This window comes from Pelodiscus sinensis, chromosome 1 (assembly GCF_052426305.1).
Source record: "Pelodiscus sinensis isolate ZL-2025 chromosome 1, ASM5242630v1, whole genome shotgun sequence".
NCBI lineage: Eukaryota > Metazoa > Chordata > Testudines > Trionychidae > Pelodiscus > Pelodiscus sinensis.
In genome coordinates this window covers 69658097-69670532 of record NC_143052.1, presented here as the reverse complement: position 1 = coordinate 69670532, position 12436 = coordinate 69658097, and the positions used below count along the sequence as shown (strand labels likewise).

Sequence of the window (12436 nt, the reverse complement as noted above, 5' to 3'; positions counted from 1 at the left end):
GCTGTGCTGACGCTAGCGATGCAGCCCCCGCCAGCCATCTGCAAGTTGGAAGAAGCACCCACCAGAAGAATGCCCTTCTCCACCCCACTCTGGGAATTGTAGACTCCCTGGACCTATCCCATGGCATAGAGGTCACCCCAGGACCCATGGGAAGGGACTCCTCAGCTCCACTTCAAAGATCAGTGTATTTTTTATTTATATTTAAATGCATTATGGATTTTACAGATAGGTCCAATTTTAGTTCATTTTTATGGAATGTCCATGAATGTATTGATGGTTGGCAACACTGCCAGGAGCAGAAATGATGGTGGACAAAGCACCACTGAGAGTGGACATAACAATCTGCAGAGCTAACCCCCAAGATGGCCAGCAGAAGTCATCAGTGTGGGGAGTGGAGCCCTGTCACACTCCCTGTCTTCTGAAGAATTTTCTCTGTTTCTTGTAAGATTAAAAAACGAAGAAGACAAGAGCAGGGTGTTTTGGCTATACTGAATACCAAGTTAGAGAACATTTCTATTTACAAAATTAACATAATCACAGTATTAGGATGTCTTGTGTAACCCAAGTTGTTGTGTAACCCAAGATGACACTTTTCAAACTATCTTAAGAATCAGCTAACAGTTTGAGGGTGGGAGCTATTTAAGCACCTGAAAGCAACACTGAAAGAATGGAAGTATGAGTCATTAATTATAATCGCTATTTTCCAGTAACGGGTAATTATTTATTGTCTCCCCAATTCTAATTCTTGGAATTGTTGTGAGCTGTGAAAAATGTTTTGGTAATAAAAATTAATTTACCTGAGTATAATGACCACATGTTTTAGTACATTTCCGAGTCTCAAGAGTGTAGTGCTGGACTTCATCTTTCCAGAGTTTGATGGCTGTAACAACAGTAAACATGCTGCGACTTCCCGTCCATATATTTTCTCCAACGTGCACATAATGAGGATGTGACATAAATTTTTCTGTTAAATATGGACTATGTTTAAAAAGGCATTTTTTTGCCCATGCTCTGGCAGTCCGTGCTAAAGCTGCATCCCAAGTCTGCAAAATAGGAAAGTAGAAGAAAGCTGTGCAGAGAGTTAAATTACAATGCATTTTTATCCATCAGACAAATTAAGACAGAAAATGAATATCTATAAACTGTATTAAATTAAAAATGTTTGTAAATTCTGTACAACTATACAATAGAAATATTTTGTTCCTCTTCTGTCATTCAGTCAAGCACTCCAAAATCCTGGTTTTAACTTATTAGTGAACTGATTTGGTCACAGAAGAAAAGGTGACCAATTATTAAATCAACTTCTGTTAGTGAAAGAGACAAGCTTTGGAATCTACACAGAGCTATTTGTCAGATCTTGGAAAGATACTCTGAGGCTGTGTCTACATTGGCCCCTATTCCGTAATAGGGATGCAAATGTAGCACTTTGGAATAGGCAAATCCGCGGGGGATTTAAATATCCCCCACGGCATTTGCATTAACATGGCTGCCGCTTTTTTCCGGCTGGTAGATAAGCTGGAGAAAAGCGCCAGTCTGGACGCGATCCTCCGGAAAATAAGCTCTTTTTCCGGAGGATCTCTTATTCCTACTTTGAAGTAGGAATAAGAGCTCTTCCGGAAAAGGGCTTTTTTCCGGAGGATCGGGGCCAGTGTAGACGCTCTTTTCCGGCTTTTCTAAAAGCCGGAAAAAAGCGGCGGACATTTTTATTTAAATGCCGCAGGGGATATTTAAATCCCCCGTGGATTTCCCTATTACGACCTGTCAAATTAGCATGCCCCTTTCGGAAAAGGGGCTAGTGTAGACGTAGCCTCACAGTGTAGGCTATAGAGCTATTTCATAGCTGTGTAGACTTCCGGATTCAGCACAAGTCCCGGATTCCTTCACAGGGTCGTAGTGCCCTGGTGCCTGCGGTTACCTACCAGCTCTGTGTTCTTGGAGAACCAGAGCATGGCCACCTGTCAGCCCTGTGTTCTTGGGGAGCCGGGGAGTAACACTCATGGAAAACCATCCCCCTCCCCCAGGCCTCTGCTAGAATCAAAGACAAAGCAATGAAAAGGCCAGGGAAGACACACCTAAACTCCTCCAGACAGAAGTGATAGAATTAAGGAAACACTCCAGCCTCATCTGTATGGAAGATAGAACAGAGAGACCTCTCCATTAGCATACAAAATGGAGAACAGCTCTTCCAAAACAGGAACCGCACTGAACTATGGGATACTGAACGCAAAGAAGCACTGCCTAATGGGAAAACTCTGCTCCAGATGCTAATGAACCCAGTCCTGCTCACACCCAAATTAGTCATTATCAGACCAATTCTAGTAATGGATCCTATTGACATCCAAAATACTGACACTGCCTAGTTGCATTGTGAGCTTCTTCATGGAACATCATCAAAACTAGGCGTGATCAGTCTCTATTGTCTTACCTGTTTAACCATAAACAAATCCAGTGTCTCTTCAAACTATTGTCCTATCCCTATAAAAATGCCTACCTTTGCCCAAGAAAAACTGTTCTGATACCTGGATTTAAACTGCATCAGTTCCATTGAGACTTCTTCATCTCTTGTCTGATCGTGCTAGGGGCTCTGCTCTGCTTGTCTCCTGCCCTCTGAACTCCCAGCTCCCATCACCATCTGGGAATCCTGATCAATGCAAGCTTCAGGAGCAGTGAGGTCTCTCTCTCTCTCTTCCCCTCCTCCTCAACTACCTCTCTCTAAACACAGCTTCCTAATCCTGCCCTATGTAAACTGTTACAGGAGGCCCTCACTTTGCGATGGCCCAATTTACGACACCCTCCCAAACTTATGACCTTTAAGTGCGGAAGGGGCCGAAATCCTCCAACTTATGTCCTCAGCCCCAAATTTATGATGGTGTACGACACCTGTCGTAAATGCAAACTCAAGTTACAATGCCCCCGACTTGCGACGGTCTCCCAGGAACCGATCGCGTTGCAAGTCGGGGGCAGTCTGTATATGGTTTGCTAGCCCTAACATCTGTAATTAGTTTCAGTTTAGATTTAATACTGTAACTGTTAAATTTGATATTTTAACTGTTTTGTGTGTTTAGCTCCCCATATATATATTCACCAACCAGAAATAAATGACTTTCATTGTTAAGCTGGTTGCTTCTCTCTTTTCCTTTCCCTCTTGTTCATTCTTCCTCATGGGGTGTTGTTTTGGCTTCCCCATTCACTCTGCAACAATGCTTCTTGTACCCAAGAAGATCACTGTAGTGCCCAAAATCCTGTGGGGTTTGATCATCGTGTGATTTACCAGTGAATGATTGTGGTGTGAAAGTGGGGATAGAGAGGTGCTGAACCTGCAGGCATATGAGGATGGCAGTTTAAAGTACTGTTAAATCCAGCCCACTGAGTCCAAAGACACATGAGGGTGCAGTGTGGCATTGCTGTTAAAGCCAGCCTGCTGAGTCCAGGGACATATGAGGGGTCAGCTTGTGAGTGCTGATTACCCCTTCTCTCAAACGTGCTCTGTTAGTGGGTGAGTGTCCATGTGTTCCTAAGGTGAGAAGAACCCTGTCCTGAGGAACATATTTCCTGCAGGAGAATTCCAGTGGGAAGGGGAATTGGCAGCAGGGAGAACTCAGCTCCAAATGAGAGCACAAGTAAGCACAAGCAGTACACTGATAGAATTGTTAACCTCCCCCAGCCCCATAAGAGTAATCCTAGGGCAAAACTGGTAACACTTCCAGAGCCCAGAACTTTATGTAGCAATGAAGCATCCCCACAGCCTGAGCCCTGTGAGTCTGAGTTCACTGGCATAGCCCAACCACAGGTGTAGCTGGTAAACAGACATATACAAAGTGTAACAGCTAAATACAAAGAGGAACAGATTGTTGTAAGGATGTGTCTAATCTACCGGGTTTTGTCGACAAAAGTGGACTTTTGTCGACAAAAGTATACTTGCGTCTATACTACCGCTACGTTCTGTCGACAGTAAGTCAACAGAACGCGTCAGTTTTGTTGACAGCGGTGAACCTCATTTTATGAGGAAAAACTTTTTTTCAACAGTGTTCTGTTGGAAAAAAAAAAAAAGACCTCCAAGGAAACCCCCTGCTGGACAGTCCATCTTCAGGGAAAACCTCTATTGTTCCTGTCTGTAGCCATATTTTACAGGCACAGACACCCTGGGCAGGCATTCGGACAGGAAGCTGGCCAAAGACCAAGACTGTCAGCTCGCAGCTCTCCCTGCCTTCCTGCCACGTGGCCATGTGTGAAGCCCAAGATCCCAGAGGCCCCCAAGGACCTTTGAAGGAGCCATCATAGGTGCCCTCTAAGGGAAAGAAGAGAGCTCCAGCCTGGTCAAGGACAGAGGTCCTGACCCTGCTCGAACTTTGGGGTGAGGAGGAAGCACTCCAGGCCCTGCACACCCGGCACAGAAATGCGAACATATATGGACACATGGCTCAGAGGCTGGCACAAAAAGGGCACCACCCGAGGACATTGGACCAAGTCCGGGCCAAAGTAAAGGAGGTCAGGCAGGGATATGTCAAGGCCCATGAGCACAGCTCCACCTCAGGTGCAGCACCAGTGCACTGCGCCTACTACCAGGAGCTGGATCACATCCTGCGTGGTCGGGACCCACTGTCTGCCCCAGTGCTAGTGCAGATGGGCTTGCATACACCGGTGCAGCACTGTCAGGAGGGGACACTTCCAGGAGAAGTTGAGAGGAGGAGGACACCAATGAAACCACTGTGACCCTGACCCTGTAGCCTGTCCCTGAGACCCAGGAAGCCTCGCAGGCATCCTCCGAAGCTGGCGAGGGAGCCTCAGGTAAGTGCAGTCAGGGTCACAGACACAGAAGGGGGAGGTGGGAGCAGAGAGGATGCAGAGCAATCTGCACATGTCTTGATCTTCCTGGACAGCTTGCATCTATCTCTCTGTGCATGTGCAAGCAGGCGGGCAGGTGGTGGGTATGTGGGTGGGGGCCCTGGGAGACCCAAGGTGCTCCAGGTCCTGTCCTAGGTCTTGTGACCCACTGTCGCTGCACGCTTCCCTGGCCTGTACGGCCATGATGGGGAGAGGGGATGTGGGGGGTGGGGGCGGACGTTGCCTTAGCCACAATGGGGCCCCTGTGAGGCTGGGGTGGCCGGCAGGGCCAGACGTGGCCTTGCAGTGACAACATTCCCATCCCTTGTTGTAAGGACCTATTCACTGAGCCCAAGCAGGGACAGTGTGTGAATTCCTGACACTGATCAGTTCTCCCTCTTCTCCTCCACAGCTGGGCCTGCTGCTGCTGACCACAGGGAAACACCCGTGCCATACCCACCCGGTCCCATGGCACCCGCAGGCATTGGCGGGTCTACAACAACCTCCTAAGGAGGCATGTTGAGGCAATGGAGAGAATGGAGGACACCATCGCAGAAAGGGCAAGGGAGGAGGCTCGCTGGCACAATCGTCTCCTGGAGGATTTCCTCCCCCAGTGGAGCACTATGTGTGCCAGTGTCCAAGAGGCCCTGGCTGTGCCAGGTCCTCTCCCCATGGGGATTCCTCCCACTCATCTGGCTCCAGCCCCCTTTGTCCCCCCTTCCTCTCCCTCAGCCCCTGTCCCCCCTTCAGCCCTGCCCCCTCTACCCTCCTTGCTTGGGCAGAGCCATCTGCATCCCCCTTCTCCTTCCCACACCTGCACGGCCCCAACTCAACTCCGAGGATGGCAAGGTCCACGGACCCAAGGTGGCAAAGGTTTGCAGACCAGGCAATACGGTCATCATCCGTAAGCTGCTTGCCAACCCTCCCTCTCTCCCCACTCCAGGTTGACATCCCCCTTCTTCCCCCAGTTTTAAAAACAGTAGTAGAGTTTACGAAAAAGTTTATTTTTGATTACATTTTGCACAGTTCTATTTTTTATAAACAGTTATTTATTTGAATGTTAATTGTTAATAAACATTATATTTTTGAGATTTAACATGGTGTGTGTCTCTTAACTGTCCGGAGGCTGGTGCAGGGATGACTTGTGGGAGGAAAGATTTTGGGACGGGGGGCCCAGGCCCACAGTCCCCATTGGGGAGTCCTTGGGGAAACTCATTGGGTTCCAGCTAAGAAGTGCTCACACAGAGCCTCCCGGATGCGGACCCCCACCTGATGAACTTGGCGAACGGCAGCAGTCCGAAGCTGCGCAGACTACCTCCCCTCCACCTCAGCCATTGCCCCCCAGCCTGGGAGGAAGGCCTCCCCTTTGCTCTCCACTGGTTGTGGAGGATGCAACATGCAGCCACCATCTCTGGGATATTGCAATCCCCCATGTTGAGGCAAGTTAGCAGGCACCTAAACCTTCCCTTCAGCTGGCCAAAGGCGCATTCCACCTGTAATCGCACCTGTGTCAGGTTCGCATTAAAGAGTTCCCTGCTCGGGTTCAGATGCCCAGTGTATGGCTTCATGAGCCAAGGCATGAGGGGGGTACGCCTCATCGGCCACAATGTAGACAAGCATCTCCACGTCTCCAACAGCAAAGTTTCGCTGAGGGAAGAAGGTTCCAGCCTGCAGCCTTTGGTAAAGGTGCGAATTGTGGAAGATCCGAGCATCATGTGCCCGGCCCAACCACCCCACACAAATGTCTGTGAATAGTCCACGGTGCTCAGTCAGGGCCTGCAGCACAACGGAGAAGTACCCTTTTCTGTTAATATAACAGGCTGCTTGATGGGGTGGTGCATGGATGAGAATGTGAGTTCCATCGAGCGCTCCTCTGCAGTTTGGGAATCCCAGCCCAGCAAAACTGGCCATGATGGCGTCTAGATTTCTGAGGCAGACAATCCTGTTCAGCAGCTCTGAGTTGATGTCCCTCACCACCTGCAGAAATAGACACATACAAACACACAGAATAGGAAGTTAGAAGGGTTGCCCAAGTCCTTGGGAGCTTCCACTCCCTCCTCCACCTCCCCCCCCAAGACCCCAGGACTTCCTCCCTCCCTCCCCCCGCAGTGATTGCTCCAAGCAGTAGGCTGGACTGTGGCCAGGAATCCTCACCACCTCCCCTCCATGGCCCCCCCGCCTTTTCCTGTTACAGTCCCCCTACTCATCATGGACTCCCCCCCCGAGGGACTTACCTCCATCAACACAGCACCAACTGTAGATCTCTCCACACCAAACTGGTGTCCCACTGACCGGTAGCTGTCAGGGGTGGCCAGCTTCCAGAGGGCAATAGCTACTCTTTTCTCCAGTGGGATGGCAGGGCGCAGGTGGGTGTCCTGTCATTGCAGAGCTCCTGGAAGGTGGACTTCTGCATCCTGAAGTTTCGGAGCCAAGCCTGGTCATCCCACTGCTCCATTACGAGCCAATCCCACCAGTCTGTACTTGTCTCCTGCCTCCAAAATTGCCTCTCATGGAAAAAGTTCGGTGGCAAGAACAGTGCTGCTGCATCCCGAACGAGGGGCTCCAGGCTGGGTTCAGAATCTGGACCGGGCATTAACAGCATGAAGGTCTCATGGAGTTGCAGCAGCACTTGAAGCACTATGGTGTGGGGCCATTGCCTGCCCAGGAGCAGCTTTGGCTCCATTGCAAAAGGATAAAAATCAGAAAAACCTCCAAAAAAACCAAACTGCTGTGGTGTCCCAGAAAGCAGGGCACTCACAGCAAGCACTGCAAAACCTTTGTTTCCCTCTAGGCCAGTGTTTCCCAATTTTATTTGGCTGAGGAACCCTTTTCAGCTTTTCAAAATTTCAAGGAACCCCTAGGTTTGTCAAGCAAAAAAAAAGAAGGGGGCTGGGGGAGGAGAAAGGGACCCACCAGTTCATGAAATTCACATTCCTTCCCCAAGGCCCCCCCCCCCCCATCTCCCTTCTATGAGGCCTCATCCGCTCTGTTCCCCTCCTCTCCATCACTTGCTATCCCCAGCCCTTATACCTGTCTCAACCTAGTGAGAGTGAGGTGTGGGGTGGGAATGAGGGATTTGGGTGTGGGAAGGGGTGAGAAGTACAAGCTCTGGGAGGGAATTTAGATGCAGGAGAAGGGGCTGTTGACTCGGGGAGGGGGCTATAGGCTGGGGAGTGTTGGGTTCAAGTGGAAGGTTGGGGTGCTGAGCAAGCCAGGGCTTGTGGATGTGAGGGTGCAGGAGTTTGGGCTGGATATGTGAGGGACTCAGGGCAAGACGTTTGTGAGTATGGTGGGCTCAGGACACAGATTTGTGATGTGTGGATGGTGTAGGAACGTTGTGGCAGAAGACTGAGGATGTGGGGATGCAGGAGTGTGGGGATGTAAGAGGCTCAGGACAGGGGGTTCCAGTGTATGATAGACTCATATTTGGGGTCAGGTGGTGCAGGAGTGTTATGATGCTGCAGTGAAATGGGGGTTTGGTCCCAATTGGGGGCTTGTTGGCCTGGCTTCATTTTTAAATAAAATATTATGTCAAATTCAAAAGGTTTTAGCATTGTCTTTATATACGAGAGGGGTGAGAAACCTGTTTTGAGTCAAAGGTCACTGACCCACAGAAAAGTCAGTTGCCACACAAGTGAGATGCAAAAAAAACAAAAAAAAAGCTCCTCAAAAAACCCCAAGCCTCACTAATGTAGTCCCAAATGTGCGGGTGGGGGTAGGGGACAGAGTGCTAGTGGGTGCTGGGGCTGGGGAGAGGGTGCTGCTGGGTGGAAGGATGCTGGCTCAGGTGGCAGAGTGCTGGGGCAAGATGCTGGGACAGGCAGGTGACAGGGTGCTGGGGTCAGGGACATGGTCCTGCTGGGCACTAGGGTGACTGGCAGGGTGCTGGGACAAGGAACAGGGTGCTGCTGGGTGCTAGCGTGGATGGCAGGGTGCTGGGGCTGGGGCCAGAGCCAGGGCCAGGGTGGTGCTGAGTCCTGGGGTGTGAGGCAAGGTGCTGGGGCCAGGGCAGTGCTAGGGTGGATGGCAGGGCTGCCAAGGAGCGGGATAGGGATGGGGTGCAGCATATGGGAGGGAGCTGGGGGGCGGAAGGGGACAAGGTCTGGGTAGTGTGCAGACCAGATAGGTAGGGTGCAGAAGCAGGCTGGATGTAGGGTGTCTGGCTAGGAGGGAGGGTGCGAGGAGGGGACTTGGGTAGGAGTTGGACCTCCCTGATCTGGCACCCTCTAGACCTGATTGGTCCCAGATGAGGAATTTTTGGACCAGGGGAGGTCATTTCAGGGCTCCTGGTCCCCCCTTCCCCACTAGGCTTCTTTGCACCTCTATCCCCTGCAACCAAACTAAGCTGCCCACCCCTGCTGGTTCCCTGCACTTCCCCCAAAACCATCCCTCACAATCCAAGGGAGTGCAGCACCAGTTCCCTGCTGCCCCTCACAGCCCAACTGAGCTGCCCGTCTGTTCTGTATGCCCTCCCCCATCCACCTCAGCCCAGCTGAGCCCTGCATTGGTTCCCTGCATGCCTCCCCCTCAGCACAGCTGATCCCCATTTCCCTCCAACCCCCACAAAACTGCTGAGCCAAGAGCCGATTCCCTGTCCCTCCCTCCCCTTGAGTCTAGCGCCGGTTCCCGGCACCTCCCTCCTCCTGCAGTCAAACTGAGCTCTGAGCTCCACACACACACACACACACACACCCCACCCCACCCCACAGCCCAGCTCCCCAGACCTCCCCATTCTGCAACGCAGCTGAGCTCAATTTCCCTGCACCTTCCCCCAAACCATGTAGACATGTGGAGCCAGTGCTGATTCCCTGCCCCTGTCTTCCTCCCTCCCCTTGGCTGTGTCTACACTGGCACGATCTTGCGCCAAAGCAGCCGCTCTTGCGCAAAAATGTGCTGCCTGTCTACACTGGCCATGTGTTCTTGCACAAGTACACTAACGTTCTCATGTATGAAATCAGGGCTTCTTGCGCAAGAACTACGATGCTCCCATCCTGCAATAAGCCCTTTTGAGCAACTATTCTTGCGCAAGAGGCCAATGTAGATAGGCAACATGAATTTCTTGAGCAAGAAAGCTCTATGGCTAAAATGGCCATCCGCACTTTCTTGGGCAAGAGAGTGTCCACACTGCCATAGATGCTCTTGTGCAAAAGCACAGCTCGCACATGGAAGAGTGGATGTGTTCTTGCGCAAGAAACAACCAGTGTAGACATAGCCTAAGAGTTTCCTCACATGAGCAAAATGAATTTTGTGTTGTGCACCAGTATTGAGTTCATGTGGATTGTTTGGATGTGCCACCCAAGTTATTAATAAATATTTTTAAACCTCTACCTTTTCCCTCTGCTGCCATGTCAGCTCCCCTGGTGCCTGCTGCCCCCCGACTCCTCACCCTCCTCTGCTGTCCTGACTCCTGCTCTTCTCACTGTCCTCAGCCCTCCTGCAACCTGCCCCCCTCCACCAGCCCTTCTGTCGTCCCTGTGCCCACTTCTCCAGTAGCCCCACTCTGATCATGTGAGCTACCCCTCCTCATCCCCTCTTCTAACACCTCCCTCTACAAAACTGCCCTGCCTCTCTCCTCTGATGGTGGTCCCTCCACTGGGCAGGTGTCTGCCCAGAATCCCCTGGCACCTACACCTTCTCTTACCCCTGCACCCTCCTGGTGCCTCCGCCTTCCCTCACTTCCCCTGCCCTCTTTGCTCCATGTTTCCCTGATGCCCACCCCTCACCACCTTCTGCCCCCATTCCCCTCATGCCCCTGTGCCCTCTCACATGACTTGCTCCATCCCAGCCTTCCTCATGCCCACCCTTTCTTTCAAGCCTTCTCCCAGCACCTCCCCTCGCCCCTCTAGCCCCCAATGCCCTTACCCTCTCCCCTGCCAGCATCACCCTGTCCCCCTCCCACTGACACCTCCCCTCCTGCCCTTTTCCTCATTGTCTCCAATTGGCCCCCTGCCATTTGTCTCTTCTCTACCCTGTCCCTTCGGTGCCTTCCCCTTCCTCTCCACCTCCACACAAGCACCTTCCTCTCCCAGCCCTTCCCTTTTCCCACTGCACAAGCCCCAGCCCCTCCCCTTCCCGTACCTTCTGCCTTCAACTTCGTGGGGCCGGAGTCTGTGCTCTGTCCCCGGACTCCGAAGCCGCAACTCAGCCATGCGGCGCAACACAGCACCCAGCAAGTTTAAAATCCCGGGCTGTGACGTTATGTCACGTCCGGGTGTCTCCCCATCCACTGGTTTGAGCGTGCTGCGCAGGGCAGCAGCAGCCAGCCAGGGGAAGCTCAGGGACGGTTGCCCACGGCGGGGACGGGTCCGGGGGAGAGACGCTCTGGGGCCGGGATGGGAGGACGCGTGCGCGCGCGCGGGGGGGGGGGGGGGGGGGGGGTCGGGACCCTCTCCAGCTCCAAATATTGTGGGAGCATGGGCACCACAAGCCCACACAACTCGCCGCCCACGCCTCTGCTGGCTAGCCGGCTCTCTCTCTCTCTTTTTCAGAGGGGGAGGGGGAGCGCCGGCTCTTCGCGGAACCCCTCGTTTTGCTCCGCAGAACCCCAGGGTTCCGCGGAGCACCAATTGGGAAACACTGCTCTAGGCGGTAAGGGAGGCAGCGGCAGAAGCAGAGTAACGGCTATTCAGGGGGGTCCCTTTAAGCACACATCTCATGCTGCCCCCATGCCCTGGCAGAATCGGTTCCGGGTGCCTTCTTTTGTCAACAGAGCATCCGGCAGTCTGGATGCTCTTTTTCGAAAAAGCAGATCGATTTTTTGATCCATATAATGCAGTCTTGATGCTCTTTTTCGACAGGCATTTTTGAAAGATACTTTCGAAAAAGCTTCTGTTGAAAAAAGCCTGTAGTCTAGACGTACCCTAAGAGACCATTCAGATAGAAGTGGACAACTAACACTTCTGCAGCTGTAGAACAAAAGATAGTAAGTGTGTTATAAATGGAATCATCTTCTATAACTCATTGCAACATTTTATTTTTTCTTATGCTGCTGTTGAAAACTTAAATCTGGTCTACACTACAAGTTAGGTGTAGCTTATCTAGGTGTGCATATCTTACACTTCTGCCAGTATAAGAACCCTCTTCTGCTGATCTAATAATAACATGTTCCTGAGTGATATAGAGCCAAGGTTGACATACTTAAGATGATGCAGCGTGAGTGCAGATACTGCATTTCTTAAGTAAACTATTATTGATCTCCAGCACTGATCACTCTGGTCACTACTGTGAACTCTCCTGCCAAAGATCACAGAGACTGGAAGCCCCGTCCCCCTTTAAATCCCTGTTAATTTTTAAAATTCCTTTCCTGGCTTGGCAAGCACACATAACGGCTCTCCACTGTTATAGTGGCAACTGCTGACTAGAGACATGGGAGGAGGCACCAGTCACATTATTGATCGCTTCCACACAAGACTCCTTCCCATGACACATCAAAGCCTCTCTGACCCAGCTCCAATCAGGGAGGCCCAATCTTGTGTGGATAACAATGGAGCAGCCCTTCAAATTGACTAAAGACATGTTCAACTGTCTTTCTGCATCTGCCGAGCCAATAGCTGAAGTATTCCTTGCTGTTGTCAAGGTGGCCATGTATGGTTTGTGCAGTAGGAGGGTACGG

General features: G+C 51.4%; 1 protein-coding gene across 1 annotated transcript in view; it reads right to left on the bottom strand.

The window, feature by feature from the left end:
- Positions 1–12436, bottom strand: part of LOC112545529 (glioma pathogenesis-related protein 1-like) — a 32832-nt gene that overhangs the window by 18981 nt on the left and 1415 nt on the right. Inside the window, exon 2 of the mRNA XM_075932037.2 lies at positions 798–1043. Within this exon, the coding sequence (XP_075788152.1) occupies positions 798–1043 (246 nt within the window). The remainder of the gene's footprint in view (positions 1–797; positions 1044–12436) is intronic.